The following is a 17,257-nucleotide window of genomic DNA, read 5'->3' as shown; positions in this document are numbered from 1 at the left end:
GCGCACTCGTGACATTCTAGTATCACTGGGTCGTTACGATCCTGGAAAAAACAAAACAAATAAACGCGCATCCGTGATCTTTCTTCTGGTAAGAAATACAAAATTCCACACTTTTTTATATAGGAGCTTGAAACCTCTACAGTAGGGTTTTCTAATACGTTGAATCTGATGGTGCTATTTTCATTAATATTCTATAGCTTTTGGAGGGTATTTCCCCTTTTCTCGAAAATACAGCAACCTCCTTGGCTCGTCACTTTTGATTGGTAGAATTAAACTTGATGAAACTTATTTATATAAAAGCAGCATAATAATCTGATTCTTTTGATGTATCTGTTTTTATCAAAACTCTGTTTTTTAGAGTTTTGGTTACTATTAAATAAAAAAAAACTAGTTTTTTTAACTGAAAGTAAGGAGCGACATTAAAACTTAAAACGAACAGAAATTACTCCGTATATGAAATGGGTTGTCCCCTCCGCAATCCCTTGCTCTTTACGCTAAAGTTTCTAATTGTTTTAAAAAGTAGAATTGTGGCAAAGAGTCAAACTTTAGCGTAAAGAGCGAGGGATTGCGGAGGGGACAACTCATTTCATATACGGAGTAATTTCTGTTCGTTTTAAGTTTTAATGTCGCTCCTTACTTTCGGTTAAAAAAACTAGTTTTTTTATTTAATTTCTGAACGTTTTTGAATTAATGCATGTTTGATTTTGGCTCTCTGTACATAAATTATTAAAATGAAAATTGCATATTAATTCTTTTTTGACTAAATGGCTTTCTCTTAGTTTCGATCAGACGATTTTGAGAAATAAGGGGTGGGGAAGGAGGCCTAGTTGCCCTCCAATTTTTCGGTTACTTAAAAAGGCAACTAGAACTTTCAATTTTTAACGAACGTTTTTATTAGTAAAAATATACGTAACTTAAGAATTAACTTACGTAACAAACTTTTATATTCTTATATTTTTGATTATATATATGAGGGGCTTTGTCCCCTTGTTAATACCTCACTCTTCACACTAAATCTTAAGTTTTGTCCCAATTCTTTAAGAATGACCCCTGAATCAGAAAGGCCGTAGAATAAATAGTTGAAATTACTAAAAATACTTTAGCATAAAGAGTGAAGTATTTAGCTCTTCCTAAATACCTCGCTCTTTATGCTAAAGTATTTTTAGAACCCCTCATATGCGTAATAATCTCTGTTCGTTTTAAGTTTTAATGCTACTCCTTACTTTCAATTGAAAAAACTGTTTCATGTTTATATTTTTATTATTTTTTGTCTTTTTTTAATAGTAATGTTAGAAAATCCTGCGCCCTTTTTATTGAATTTTTCTTCCCCCCTGAAATATTCCTCCAAGGAAATATCCTCCCACATAGCCCCCTCCCCTCAACCCCACACCCAAACCAAAAAATCCCCCTGAAAACGTCGGTACAATTCCCAATAACCATTACTGTATGTAAATATTGGTCAAAGCTTGTAACTTGCAGCCCCTCCCTCAGGGACTGTGGGGGAGTAAGTCATCCCCAAAGACATAGTTATTATGGTTTTCGACTATTCAGGACAAAATGGCAATCTCAAAATTGTGATCCGTTGACTTTGGGAAAAAAATGAGCGTGGAAGGGGGACTAGGTGCCCTCCAATTTTTTGGTCACTTAAAAAGGGCACTAGAACTTTTCATTTCCATTAGAATGAGCCCTCTTGCAGCACTCTAGGACCACTTGGTCGATACAATAACCCCTGGGAAAAAAAACCAAATAAACACGCACCCGTGATCTGTCTTCTGGCAAAAAATACGAAATTCCACATTTTTGTATATTGGACCTTCAAATTTTTTCTATAGGGTTCTCTGATACGCTGAATGCGATGGTGTGATTTTCGTTAAGATCCTATGATTTTTAGGGGGTGTTTCCCCCTATTTTCTAAAATAAGGCAAATTTTCTCAGGCTCGTAACTTTTGATGACAAAGACTAAATTTTAGCATCGAAGTTCTCAGGCTCGGGCTCGTAACTTTTGATGACAAAGACTAAATTTTAGCATCGAAGTTCCGTTTTTTAGAGTTTCGTTTACTATTGAGCCGGATCGCTCCTTACTTCAGTTCGTTACCACGAACTGTTTGATGAGCCGGGTCGCTCCTTACTACAGTTCGTTACCACGAACTGTTTGATTGAGCTGGGTCGCTTCGTACTTATAGTTCGTTACCACGAACTGTTTAAAGTGCTACAAGTGCGGCAACGTTATTCCAATATTGATTTATAAATGACATGACTCATATAATTTTTTTTTTTAAATTAAGGCTCTTAACGAATTTACTCAAAGTTCTGACCTATCTAGATCTTTTTTAGGCCAGAATATCCCAGGATGTCTTATATATATATATATATATATATATATATATATATATATATATATATATATATATATATATATATATATATATTATTGCTACTACTATTACTACAACAGATAACAAAGAGAGATAAACTCAAAAAAAAACTCAAACGAGACTGCGTCCAGCAGAGAGAAAAGAGATGAAAGACTAAAATAACGCGGATATTTCGTCTGTATCTAAGCTAGGCGTCCTCAGCACACGATAAACGAAAGAAGAAAAAACACTAAACTAAAAATAAATAAAACATCCACCAATAACAATAAATACAATTGTCACTAATGATCCACGTAGTATCCCAAAGCAACTACGACATACGACTACTATTACTACGACTTACTATTACAACTTATTAGCATTACTATTACTACTAATACTAACAACTCCCTGTAGCACCAAGCCACCTCAGGCCAACAATGCCATGCACGTATCTATTTCATCCCGTTTTACATCTCCCTCTTTACATCATCCCAACCTGACATCTTCCCAAGAAGTTCTAATCTTATTTCAATCCTTACTTATAACCTCCTCTCTCCCGTCAGGGGACGACCTGCTTTTTTTTACCTTAGATGGTTGGCCGAAAACGACGATCTTTGTCAATATGTCATTCTTCGTCCGTAAAACACGTCCTAGCCATCTCAACCTTTCTCTCGTTATAGAAAGCGGAATAGAACCCCATTTTTGGTAAAGCTTACTGTTTTAAATACGGTCAGTCAGACGGGTACCCGAAAGAAACTGTAGACACTTACTCTTGAAAAAGTCTAACAAATCCTCCTGGGTATTTTGGAGGACCCACATTTCAGAACCATACTTGACCATTGTCATCACTATAGCTTCCAATATTCTAATCTTGATTCGAAGACTTACCTTCCTGTAATTCCAAACTATTTTCCACTGTAAAAAAGACCCTAGGCCTTGCCTATTCTACTTTTAAATTTCTTCAATGCATCCACCATCTTTACTAATAATACTACCTAGGTAAGTGAAGCTATCCGCTTGGTCAATCTACTCGCTACCCAACATCAGCTCTTCACCTTCACTTATTCCCATTCTAGTGACTTGGTCTTCTCAACATTAGTTTTTAACCTGTTCTAGCACTTCAAACTCTGAAAACCTTAAAAAAGCATTTAGTTTGTTAAAGTTTTTATCTAGGAAACTTAAGTCATTTGCATGCTATAAGCCTAGGATTGCATTTTGATTCCATGCTCTCACATAGGCTTTACCGTGTTCCTTGGACTATGTCCATCAAATTGATCCATATAAATAGGGACAGAACACAACCCTACCTATCTTCTGATTACAAATGAAACCAGCTACTAACTTTATTTCATACCTTAACAGCAGCAATGCTATTCTCGCACAGTACTAGTCACTTTAAAGTACCTGTCTGGTATACCATGCCAGGATAAGACCTTCACTAAAGCTCTTCTATTGGCTGGATCAAAAGCTTGCTCATATTGTATACAACTCAGTACTAGAGATCCCGGTGACTAAGATTCTCAATTACTAATCCAAGAGTAAACTTTGATCGAGGCACATCCTCTCCCCTCCTTAAAACTACACTGTTCTTCTCTTAAAACATTCTCTACAGCACCTATAAGTCTAAAATATATAATCGTGCTAAGTAATTTCAAGACAAAGAAAGAAATCCTTGAGAAAAAAAAACAAAACAACGGGTCTATGGCCAGTAGAAAAAAAAATATTCACGACGAATAACTTGTCTGTATAAACTTATGCGTCCTTAGCGTAAGTATTATGCAATTAGTGAGGTGCCTTTATGAACAAATAAAAATTGTTTTGTTGCTTTTCAGTTTCTTTTGTGTGTTCATAGAGGCACCCTGTTAATTGTATATTCCCGACACTGTGTGTATTATTGACTAAAATTTGTACATTTATTGGTTTGAACTTTTTATTTTAATTCCATTTTATTTTAAATTTTATCGTTTCCTCTTTTAAATCGTTATCTTATAGATTCTTTCTGTTTTAACGCTGTAGATGCTGTAGAAGCATACAGGCAAAATGTTCATCATAATCGTTGTCTTTTCTTGTTATAATATGAAAAAAACTTCGTTTTCTTAAAGAGTTAAAGAGGCTGCGTCCCAAAGTCGAACCTTAAAACGTACAGGAATTAGGAGAGGCAGTTGGGGGGCTGCTGCCCCCCAAACCCCCCGCTTTTAAAAACTCTTTTGTACAGGTTTTTTGTTATACACCAACAAACCCCCAGCTCTTAGCTTGTGTGCTCTGTGTCTGGGAAACAGTTTCAATAATTATGTTAAAATGTAAATGGAGTGGTCAACTTCATTGTTACTAATTACTAGTTTCGGCGCAATGGTTCTCCTGTCCTCTTGTGTTTAACATTTTTCGAAGTTATTCCATTATTCATTCATTTCAATTTTTTGTTAATTAAAAGAGGGCCTTTCCGAAGCCAAGAGCGGGGGGTTAGGGGTGCGGCAACCCCCCACAACAAAAAACCTGTACAAAAGAGTCTTTAAAAGCGGGGGGTTTGGCCTCTCCAACTGTCTCTCCTAATTCCTGTACGTTTCAAGGTTCGACTTTGGGACGCAGCCTCTTTAACTCTTTAAGAAAACGAAGTTTTTTTCATATTATTTCTGTACGTTTTTCTACAATCCATGGTGGATGTAATTTAATAATAATTTTCCATGTTTATTTTCTCGCTTTCTGTATCAACAAATTCAAACTGACAAAATTATCTAATTTTGATAATTTTAATAGTTTAGCAGCTTAATTAAAAATTTAGCAGCTAGTGGTTTTTACCCACCCGCCTCCGGTTTATGGGCCCAGCGCGCTTCCGCTGCGCCAAGCCGCTGTTATGCTTGTTATCAAACAAGTTATTACAATAGAAAATTTCACCAACGGCTTCAATTAGGAAATCAATTTAAATGGTTCTTTTAACTTGCTTCCATCAAGCCTTACCCCCGCTTCAGTATAAATTCTTGTGAACATTCCAGTATGTAATTCTGATCACATGTTTCCATGTTTATTTTCTCCCTTTCTGTATCAATAAATTCAAACTGACCAAATTACCTAATTTTACAAATTTTAAAAAGTTAGCAGCTAGCGGTTTCGATCCACTGACCTCTGGGTTATGGGCCCAGCACGCTTCCGCTGCGCAAAGCTGCTGTTAGTGTGAGAATTTTTCAAACAAGTGATGCTATTACAAGAGAAAATTTTACCTTCAATGGGGAAATGGGTTTTTCTAAGCTAGAAAATCGGGGGGTTAAGATTTTCCGACGAAACTTTCCAGGTTATTTTGATGTACTTGATGTTGAAATTCGTAACTTTTAACAACAAAAAACTTAACATGGGCTCTTATAGGGAAATGGGGTTTTTCTGAGCTAGAAAATCGGGGGGTTAAGATTTTCCGACGAAACTTTCAAGCAAAATTATTCGGAGAATTCCGCGTCGAATGAGTCTTCGTACACCCAGATCCGATGTCGTCTGTGACCTGTAGGCGTGGCAGAAAAAAAACAAAAGGAGAACATGAACATTAAGTGGCAATGCGTGGTTTCTGGAAAACAGGGAAGGAGTTATCGGATCGAACCCCCGATTTTCATCGGGGGATGAAATTTGACAGGTTTCTTATTTGGAGCTCGGGCTACGAAATGCATCACTCCCCATCCCTCTGTGACCACAGGAACCAAAGATCGCTTAACATTGTCGTGGTTCGCCTCTTTAAAGAGGCACGAGTGTGCCTCCTTGATTTCTACCGGCCATAGATCCGTCATTTTGTTTTTTGTTTTTTTTCCAGATTTTCCTCTCCATAGTAGACCAGTTCAGCTTTAGTCTTTTTCTATTCACTAAGTAATTGGTTTCCTACATAAACCAACATAATGCCTCTATAATTACCATATTGACTCTTATCACTTTTCTTATAGAGCGGTTTCAGTAAAGTTTTTCTGAAATCACTAAGTACTTCTCATTGTTTCATAACTCATGTTCATAATCTTCTGTGATTTATCTGTAACTTCATAACCACCATATTTAAAAAAAAACACATCTGCTACACTAGAAACACCTGGTTCCTTATTCTTTTTAGATCCTCTTAGTATTGGCTCTAATTCTTCCTTGCGAAATAAATCTTCCTTCACTTCTAAAGTGGCACAAACTCGTTCTTTATTATATCATTTCCTGTTATTTTATTACAGTTTAGCATGTTCTTAATATATTCTGCCCACATCTTTTACTCTTTCCTTATCACTAATTGTGGTCCTATTCCTATCTTTAACTAGTAGAAGTCCATATTAACTATTCCCTTTCAATTTTTTGACCTGCCAATATATGCTTTCCCTACTTTCCTTAAATTCCTCTTTTTTCATATGATCTGTCACTCTTTTACAGGCCCCTCCTCTTCTCAACTAAACCTAAAGCACTTTTCATAATAACCCTTACTGCGTCTCTAACTGCCCTCCCTAAGACACCATTCGCTTCTCCTCAAACTATTTTCATAAAATTGTTCCACTCATCTTTTATATTGTCAAATTTTAGGCTCTTGAATTTAAAATTCAACTATTCCTTGAAAGAGTCTCTCAAATTTTCATCCTGGAATCTGCCAATTTTATTCCTTCCCGGAAATAATTTTAGCTTTATTCTAGACACTACTAGATAATGATCTTCACTTTTAACACAAATAAAAACAATTCTATAAACCCTAGTATCTTGTATCCATCCTACCAGACTTCAGTTTGCAATAACATAGTCATCGAAATATGTTTGATGAACATATTTTATTGGTTACAACTTGATTATTATACCTGCAAAATTGCAGCAGTCTATAACCGTTACTATTTGTTTTTCTTACGCCAAATTCACAAAGGCTAGGATACCATTTATCCCACAGGAAACCAAGGATCTCAAAAGAAGAGATGCTTAAAGTAGAAGCGTATTCTGCGCCCGGTGCAGCTTCTCAGCACTAAATACTGTAACTGAAAATTTTAGCGTTTTGTGGCTAAAACACTGTGACTAAAAGTTTCGCCATATTTAGCACTCTTTTTTGAAAATATGGAAATATTCAAATATTATTTTTAATACCAATATTCACATTTTTCATACTTAATATTGATATTATATCGATGTTGAGTACCGCCCAACACTAGCTATAGACAAATAGAAATCTACACATAGTAAATATTGTTGAGACCAAGTCAAAAAGGTCGTGTCTGAGTTTCAAAAGTTGCAAGAAAGCAAAAAAGATGCTTAGGTTCCTTGTAAGGACTGATTTATTTAAAATATTCAAACCAGAGAAAGACTGTAAAATTTGGGGCGTGTATTTGGGTTTTGTTCCTTATGTTTGTATATGATAAATATAATTATGATAAGAAGTTCTTGAGCTTGAGTAATTAAATTTATTTTTCACGAGATCAAGATTCGTCCCCCCACCGTTTTTGAAGTTGGAACGCTCGTGCAAGTGATACTAGTAGGTAAAGATCCATTATAAGAGTCTTGCTCGCTCTCCGACTAACTTCTGGTAAGAAAGTGTTGTATACATTTTCGTTTACTTACGACGATAGTTTCAGGTCGGATAGATTTCTTTCCTAAATGATAAAAATGTTAACAATTGTAATTGTGCAGGCTAACATAATTCATGGATTTCATTCACTCCAGATATCTATTTTGTTTATAGAGTTACTGACAATCCAACAAATCAAAATTATATGGTTCTGGTGAATTTTGGAGAAACTGATTCCGTGGTCGATGTTTCTGCTAATAGCCTTGTACCACCAGTAGCGACAGTTGTTATTAAAAGTCTTAGCTCTACCGTCACGGTTGGGTAAGTGTCTTTATGAAGTTCTTAAAATAACATACGTAGCTACAGGGGTACACAAATGAAAGGGAAAATAAAGGGTTAGCATCAGTCATTAAATGTAGTTGAATCATTCGTTACCAAAAGGGGGCATTATTACCCCTAGAGCACACGGCAGAATTCATCAAGAGACAATAGTCATTAACAGTTATGAATAAATTTATCAAATTCAAAAATCAGTTAATTTAGCTTCTTTTATAGTGGATTTAGAAATTTTATGTTTCACAAGAAACGGTGGTCAAATACGAGTATCCTTGAAGGAAGGAGGGGCCAAATTCAACACCAGTTGCGCAGCTTTGTAAGAGCAGGGAAAATATGATATGTTTATGGAAAAGAAGATGTTTCAAACCTTTACCCTTCGCCTCAGAAACCTTTGCAGGGTGGCCCACAGAAAAAAGTTCGGTTGGAAGACCATAAAGCGAAATTGTCTTTTTCTTAAATAAAGGAGCAATTCCCTTACTTCGCGTTTTTTAAGGTATGAATTGATGTTTCATACTAAATCCTAAATCCTCATACTACAATCTGGAATAGTTCTGTGTTTTCCTTTTTAAAATAATTAAAAACATTTTTAAGGTTTGTCTGAGACCAAGAATTGTGATAATATTTTGGCAAGATGTAACTAATATTCGATTTAATACAGGTTCCTTGTCCTTGTTCGGAATAAATAACCGCAAGGCACCTTAAATTTTACACAGAGCACTTTTACTCAGCACAAAAATCATATTTGGTAAAAATTTAAAGTGATTTTGGTAATAATCACTGACTCTCTTCTTTGCCAGGCTTGTCAATAAAAATAATTGACTTTTTTCAAAATAATTTTAGCATAGACCCCAAAAGCCACTGTAAATATACTTAGCCACTTTCGATTTGTATTTACTTAGTGTATGTAAACTTACTCGGTCTTCAATAATTCAATTCCTTATTGATACGGTCCGATTTGATCAACGTTCATAGCTTATTTGTAAAATAATCTGCTTGTTATTTAGTTTGTAGTCTTTTTTCTGCCTCTTTTATTTTATTTGTAATTTTTCTTTTTTTTCTTTTTCCCTTTCTCTATTTTGTGGTGTTTGTTGTTCATTTCTGTTAGTGTCAAATTATATTTTTTGTAGTTTTTAGATGTGAAATATCAGGTTTCCACTTTAGTCACTAATAAAGTATATAGGTTAAATAAAGTTAAAATCTTGGCTAATTAATCATTAACTTTGGTGTTTAAACCAATGTGCGTATGGGTCGATAATTATCGATTTCATTTAGACATAATTAATTAAGGAGACCGTTTAGAAATTAGGTTAAAACAACTGTTTGTTATCAAAGTCATTTTTAACACCTATAGTTAATATAGCGCTAGCGCAGTATTTTTTACAAGATCCAAATGTTAATCTCGGTTATCTTAGTAAAAAAAAAAAAAAAAGAAAAAAAGAAAGAGCAGAGCCTTACGAAAAAAATTTACTCTGTTGTTTATTCATGTTGATCGTTCTTACCTACTTGTTGTAACCAAGATTATTCTTACTTCCTGTCGTTTGAATGGCAAAGAACAATGAAAAATATATCTTTAATTTTTTTTTAGGTCGGTACTTCAGACATCTGCAATTCCTCTGGGACCAAAAGACAGTTTGGTACTAAGCTTTAATTCAAACAATCCATAATCATGCCCTTTTCCAACCACTTTTAGCTTGTTTTGCAACAACTGTCTAAAATTTGGATTCCTTTAGTTCAAATAAAAAATTGTTATTCTCTGTAAACAGTCCTATCTTCTGTCAGAATAGAGATTTACTAAACAATCTAATGTATATTTTGAGCTACTAACCTTTATTTATATTACTTTTTTCAAAGCAAAGGTTTTCTGAGGGAGGTAAAGAGCGAGGTTGAATCTTGAAACGAGCAAAATAATTGCTTCACAGTCTATCTAACATATAAGTAGCAAAGCTAATAACGCTTTAGGACGGCCCTCCAACAGCGGTACCACACCACTCCCTCCGAGGCTTCTACAGGCCCAAACACGAATGGCAAGACTCCGTGGTAGGCAATACTCCAAGCGGTCATCCACAGATTGGTACATATGGGGTCAAACAAACCGGTTTATTTTATCATAAAGTTCATATCCTTGAACAAATGGGAAGTTCATGATCGTTGGCCTGAGTATCCTGTAATAGAGTGGCTAATGTGGGATGAGTATGTTGACAACCACCACGTGATTTGAATCTGAACTGATTCACATCAAGGTCACATTTTGTATTGATATGTGGCAGAAGAATATATTCAAATACCTTACTTAGATTGCAGGCAACTGTAATTGGTCTATAAGAGTTGTAATTCAAGGGATCTGTTCCGCGTTTCAAAATAGAATGACAGTTCCGCATAAAAATGAATCAAGAACAAGGGAAGATGACAAGCACATCTGGAAAAATAATTGTAAATTTGAAATCAAAGCTACTGACTCTAAATTCAAGTGATTTACACAAATACCATCAGAGTCCACGCTTTTTGATTTAACTTGCTTTACACCATTTGAAACAGCCCCAAGGGAAACAGGAATAACAAGTTTTTGTTGGATCTTTGTGGGCAAGAGTTTAGAGCAAAAATATGCGAAAAAAACAATGCACACTATAATTAATTACATCAAAAATCCCTTTATAATGATTCAGCCAAGCGTCACTAGAAATACAAACACCACTTTCAGTAGAACAATTCATCTTGGTTTAATTAATTACAAGTCTCCGCTGAGCTGCATCTTTAAAAAAAAAGGTAAAGGTAAAGGATACGGCATTAGACTTTACAGTCCGTACCGGCGGTGCTGATCTCCGTTTCTTGGCCCTTCAGCCAGATAGTGCAATGGGGGGTTGGGGGCCAGCCATCCTGTGCTTTCGCATACCCTTCCTGTTTAGGGTGTTCGCACACCCTAAAGCTGCATCTTTAGGAAACTCAGAGCCATTATAGCGAACACTGCGTAAATACCGTTTAAAATACAGCTTAGACCTTTTTTTTAAATCAAGTACATGTCCACTCTTTGGTCGGCCACAGGCGATCCAAATCCTCAACCACAATCTAGCACCGTTCTTGACGAAATTTGCGAGACGAACAATTTCGCCCCCGATTAAATACTGCAATTGTCAACCTCACAACATTTCAAACATAATATATCCCAAGAAGAATGTTTCTTAAAAAAAAGATGACACTTTCCTTAAAGACAGCCGCAAAATACACTCCATTTTTCAAACTAATTTTATGCTCTATTTCTTGACACCCAATCAATAACTTAGTTTTAAAATCAACTATGTATAGAAATTAATACTTAATTAGTTACCTGAAAAAATTAAACCTAACACAATCAACATTGTCATTTCTAAAATTACAGAATGTAAAAGCTAATACTACATTACTTTGCCTCTAAACGTAATACGTATTAACTGTTTACTATATATTGAATTTACAATTTTATTATCCATATCAAATGTAATTCTTATGCCCAGATTTGTCCACAATAAAGAGCCATTTAGCTAGCTTTCATGTGTTTAGAGAGGATACAGAGGATTTGCTGAGGTTCTCTTTAATATCATAGTGGTGAGATTTTTCCTTACCTATTTTGTCTTTTTTTTACGCCAAAACACGGAAAATACATCACATATTTCTTTGCAAGTTTTCGACCCCTCCCAAAACTCGGATTAAAGACCAGCTACAAATATTTAATGCCTCAGAGAACAAAACTGAAGTCCGCATCTACACATAATTGAGTCTAAGCCGATTAAAACATTTAATCCATAACTTATTAACTTTATTAATAAGCTTTTCCTCTCAAAGAGACTATATGTCTTGGATTTACTCTAATTAGCCATGGCTTGGCTCTCAAGTCTTCCACCAAGTTGATCAAATCCAACAAGAGCCAAGAGCTAATATGGCACTTTTGACGAGGCCGGAAGAGCTAAGAGCTCATTATGGTATGAGCTCTAGCAAAATTCTAAGAATCAATAGATTGATATAAAAAGAAAATCAGAGACTCAATGACGGTCGGGATTTAAAATAAGAGCTCTGAGTCAAGAGGTCCTTCTAAATATTAAAGATGCGATCACCCACTCGTACTTTATCAAGCCAATATGTGCAGCTTCCTGACAAGCTTACCAATTTTCATCGTCCTAGCACGTCCAGAGGCACCAAACTCGCAAAAACACTGAACCCCACCCCCTAGCTCCCCCATAGAGACCAGATCCAGTCCGGTTACGTCAATCACATATCTACGACATTTGTTTATTCTACCCTCCAAGTTTTATCCCTATCTCTCCACTCTAAGCGTTTCCAATATTTCTGGTTTCTCCCTCCAACTCCCCCCAATGTCAACAGATTTGGTTGGGATTTGAAATAAGAGCTCTGAGACATGAGTTCCTTCTAAATATCAAATTTCATTAAGATCCGGTCACCCGTTCTTAAGTTAAAAATACCTCAATTTATCAAATTTTTCCAAATTAACACCCCCCAGCTCCCCCAAAGAGAACGGATCTGTTCCAATTATATCAATCACGTATCTATAACTTGTGCTTAATTCTTCCCACCAAGTTTCATCCTGATCTCTCCGCTTTAAGCGTTTTCCAAAATTTTCGGTCCCCACCCCCCTCAATGAAACTGGATCCGGTCGGTACTTCAAATAAGAGATCTCAGTTACAAGGTCCTTCTAAATGCGAATTTTCATTAAGATCCGATCACTCTTACGTAAGTTAAAAATACCTCATTTTTAATCATTTTTTAGAATTAACCATCCCCCCAGCTCCCTCAAAGAGAGCGGATCCGTTCCAGTTATGTCAATCAGGTATCTAGGACTTGTGTTTATTTTTCCCACCAAGTTTCATCCCAACCCTTCGACTCTAAGCGTTTTCCAAGACTTCAGGTCCCCCCCCTAACTCCCCCTAATGTCACCAGATCCGTCTGCATTTGAAAAAAGAGCTCTGAGACACGATATCCCTCTAAATATCAGATTTCATTACTTACGAACACCCGTTCGTAAGTTAAAAATACCTCATTTTTTCTAATTTTCTGATTTAACCGTACCCTACTCCTCCCCAGATGGTCTAATCGGGGAAACGACAATTTCTTATGTAATCTGTTCTGGTTCCTGATGCGCCTGCCAAATTTCATCGTCCTTGCTTAAGTGCTAGGAAGTGCCTAAACTAGCAAAACCGGGACTGACAGACCGACAGACAGACCGACAGAATTTGCGATCGCTATATGTCACTTGGTAGATACCAAGTGCCATAAAAATTAAAGGACTCGGTAGGAGTAGCTTGTACAATGCAGTAATTTTAGAAATAACAATGTAGATTGTGTTAAGTTTTATGCTTTGGGGCAAAGTAATTAAGTATTAGTTTGTGCACATAGTACATTTTAAAAGCAAACTATTGATTGAGTGTCAAGAAATGGAGTGCTTATTAATAGGGAAAAAAATCTGAAAATTTTGTTTCTACTTTGACTTTATTTTGTAGGAACAACTGACCGAGAAATTTTGTTTGCATCATAAGGAAATAGCGTTGGCTTCATAAAGAGCGATGTGTCTCCCCATATATATATATATATATATATATATATATATATATATATATATATATATATATATATATATATATATATATATATATATATATATATATATATATATATATATATATATGTATATATATATATATGTATATATATATATATATATATATATATATATATATATATATATATATATATATATATATATATATATATATATATATATATATATATATATATTACAGGGCTGATCGTATAAAGAATGGTTGTTGAACGTAGGAGAATGACTCATTCGATCATGAGTTTCGGCATTCTTTTTTAAGACTGAAGCCGATCAAAGGGTCACCTGGCACCCTTTAGTACCTCCCAAGCTTTTCTGGGTATACCGTAACGCCACATAGTATAAGGCGAATTTTCAAGATACCCATTTGAATAATCAGAACGGTCGAAAACTTTCCAAAATGTCTTTCCGGAGGCGACATGATAGGTGCCATCGCACGGAAAATTTGCCAAAAATCACTCGAATAACCCATATAGAAATCATTACAAATGCATTTCGTATACAACGCAAGTAGTGGGGGGGTCCAGTCCCGGTCACTGCGAACGCAAGCACTGACTAACAAAGAGCGACCTGTCTCTCATGTATTATGCAGTATTCTTCAAAAAGAGCCAATGGTCGTAGAAACTTAAAAGATTTCTCATTCGAACGCATATTAAAAGTTTTAGTGCTCCACATTACATCTAGTCTCATAAGGATTTTCAATCTGTATAATATGTAATTCAAGTCTCTTGGTTTACCCTGCTAATGATTTGTGCATATATTTTAATTCCCACATGATCTCATAGTGCTAAAAGTTTTTGTGGATAAGAGACAAACATTTAAAACCGTTCCCCTTCCCCCACCACAAAAATTTGAATTTCTCCCACAATGTTTAGAAAGTTTAGGCAAGGCATAAAAGTGAGGCATTCCTATTACACTTTTGATACTTATGGACATCATCTTAAAATTTTGATGAAATATCATGGGGACTGCGTGAAGGATGGGGTTAGAAAAACTTTTCAGTCCCGTTTCTGAGCCCACTAGCCTTTCTCCCCATTCCATATCAAATGTCTAATCCTTCTGACTTAGAAAACGATAACTGAATTTTTAAGCCAATCACACATCATACATAATAAAAAGTCTCCCTTTTTCCTTCATATCTATGTGTAGACAATGGACAGTTTTTATTATTTTTAGCTCTTGCTCCACAGGCTGTAGGGATCATGCTATCTCCAGGCGCATATTATATAGACCTTTCGATTATTTTGAACGAAATTTTCAAAATTTGGGTGTGTTGCGGAGTTATGGAGAAGTGTTGTCAAAAAAGGGCATATGAAGTGGCCAATAACAAGATAATAATATACTAAAGAAATATGGCTCTTTTTTCTATAGGCAACACTAGATCTTTGCCTCTGATTGAGGATACTAGGCGTATACCAGCGGAAAATTTTCCCTCAAATAATTCCCCGAAATTTTTTTTCCTTGACAAAGTTCCCCCCACCCATATTTAAAATTGAGCAGCCAAAGAAAAAGTGTGACAAATCAGAATAATGAAGAAAAGAAGGAATATTGGAATGTTCAACCCCTATTCCAAAATATAGGCAGAATATATAGTGACGTCCTGTAGTATTTATTTTTACATTTTTAATTAATTTGTTTCTTTTTTCGTGGTTATAGGGGTTAACTTATCATATCCGGGCAAGATAAAAGTTAAAGAAAACAGTTTGAAAATATGTTGCACCATGATAAAGTACACAGAGATAACTGGCTGGGACTAAGATGTCCGAGTAATTACTTTCCATGTACTTCGTATGGTATCGACAAGAAGCGCCACTATTAAATAGATAGAATATATAATTGATAAAATAGTATTAAATAATCAATATTAGTATTCTGATAGATGTGATTAAAGAAAGGAGTTGAATGTTAAGCTAGTGTCAGCAGGGTGCATGATGTTGTAATTATGCTTCGTTTGGTTTATTTAAACCCCTTCTGAGGCTAAATTCATTTTTTAATTTTTTTATTTTGTATATTTGTTTTATTATCCCTCTTGTATATCATGTCATGGCATTTGGAGGGGATGTGGTGCATATCAGAAGGTTTTCCAATCTGGAGTACGTTTACTTACATGGACAATGTGACTTTTCAGGAACGAATACGCAGCCGTGCGGCATCACGGCATTACCGCCACAATGGGAAGCTCAATATATAGTTTTTAATACGTTTAAATTGATCGATTACCTCAGTATTTTGATACCAACTTGGTCCTCCGTTGGGCAAAATTGCAGTTTGGTGCTACAGAATGGCAAAGAAAACACTTCACCGGGGCACAAACTGTTAGTCACTTCAAAAGAGCTCTAGAACGTTTAAATTTCCATTCAAATAAGCCCTCTTGCGATCATCTAGGACGTTCGGTTCGAAAGGATCACCGCTGGGAAAAGCAAACAGAAAAGTAAGAAAAAAAAAATAAAAATAAACGCACATCCGTGATCTTTCTGGTAAGAATACAAAATTCCAAATTTTGTAGATAGCAGCTAGATATCTCCAAAACAGCGCTCTTTAATATTCTGAATCTAATGGTGCGATTTCATTAAGACCATTTATCTTTTTCGGGAATCAGGTAAATTATCTCATGCTCGTATCTTTTGATTGGTAACATTAATCTTATTGAATTTTATATATTTGAAATCAGCATGAAAAGCCAATTTTTTGGATTAATCGTCATCAAAATTCCTTTTTTTAGAGCTTGGTTAGTATTGGGCCGAGTCGCTCCTTTCTTACAGATTATTACCCTGAACTGTTTGGCAACAAACAATTAAAATTTCAAGTCACTGTAGGGGTCTTAAGTTATTTTATTGGCAAAGATACGACTTCTGAGGAAAGGCTATATGAAAGTTCCAGTATTGCATATATATTTCCACAAAATAAGAATATATTTTACAAAATTTACAATTTTCGTACTTTCCATTGAGAGAAAAATTCAAAATATCATGACTAATCTCCTCTCAACCGTTCTGTATATGGCAACATATGTTTGTTAACAAAATATTGATAGTTATACTTAATCAACAACTACACAAACTAACAAGCATACAATTTTAAAGAAATTTATTCAAAATGTGTCATCTCAATATTTGTACAAACTTTTGTAGAAAATAAACAAGGCTAAAATCATATAAGGAAACGCGAAATACATAGCCGAAATTCATAATACACAAACACTGATAATTGTTAAGGAACAGCATTTCAAAGAATAAACTCATTTCTGATGTCTTGTACTTCTGGTTGCAATCTAGAAGAGAAAAATCATAACAAAACAAGAAACAAAAAAAAATATTTCGGTTAGCAATGCGAAAAAGAAGAAGAAAAGTATATAAGCATGAGTATTACCGTAGGCCATAAATAAAGTTTAAACACTCTGATCGAAATAGTTATTTGGTTATGAAGCTCTTAAGTCACATTTTAGTTTTTTGTAAAATAAATTACTTTGATTTT

At 35.1% G+C, this 17,257-nt stretch overlaps 2 protein-coding genes across 7 annotated transcripts in view; one reads left to right on the top strand and one right to left on the bottom strand.

The window, feature by feature from the left end:
- Window positions 1-9,941, top strand: part of LOC136040108 (maltase 1-like) — a 59,671-nt gene extending 49,730 nt beyond the window's left edge. Inside the window, exons 9-10 of the mRNA XM_065724207.1 lie at window positions 8,020-8,166; window positions 9,767-9,941. Of these exons, the coding sequence (XP_065580279.1) occupies window positions 8,020-8,166; window positions 9,767-9,845 (226 nt within the window). The 3' untranslated portion in view covers window positions 9,846-9,941. The remainder of the gene's footprint in view (window positions 1-8,019; window positions 8,167-9,766) is intronic.
- A 6,914-nt stretch (window positions 9,942-16,855) lies between these two features.
- Window positions 16,856-17,257, bottom strand: part of LOC136040082 (sister chromatid cohesion protein PDS5 homolog B-like) — a 112,070-nt gene continuing 111,668 nt past the window's right edge. For all 6 annotated transcript variants that reach the window (XM_065724160.1, XM_065724195.1, XM_065724198.1 and 3 more), the window contains one exon: window positions 16,856-17,054. In XM_065724160.1, coding sequence (XP_065580232.1) covers window positions 17,022-17,054 — 33 coding nt within the window. In that variant the 3' untranslated portion in view covers window positions 16,856-17,021. The remainder of the gene's footprint in view (window positions 17,055-17,257) is intronic.

Source organism: Artemia franciscana, chromosome 2 (genome assembly GCF_032884065.1).
Source record: "Artemia franciscana chromosome 2, ASM3288406v1, whole genome shotgun sequence".
NCBI lineage: Eukaryota > Metazoa > Arthropoda > Branchiopoda > Anostraca > Artemiidae > Artemia > Artemia franciscana.
This window is presented reverse-complemented; position numbering and strand designations above follow the sequence as displayed.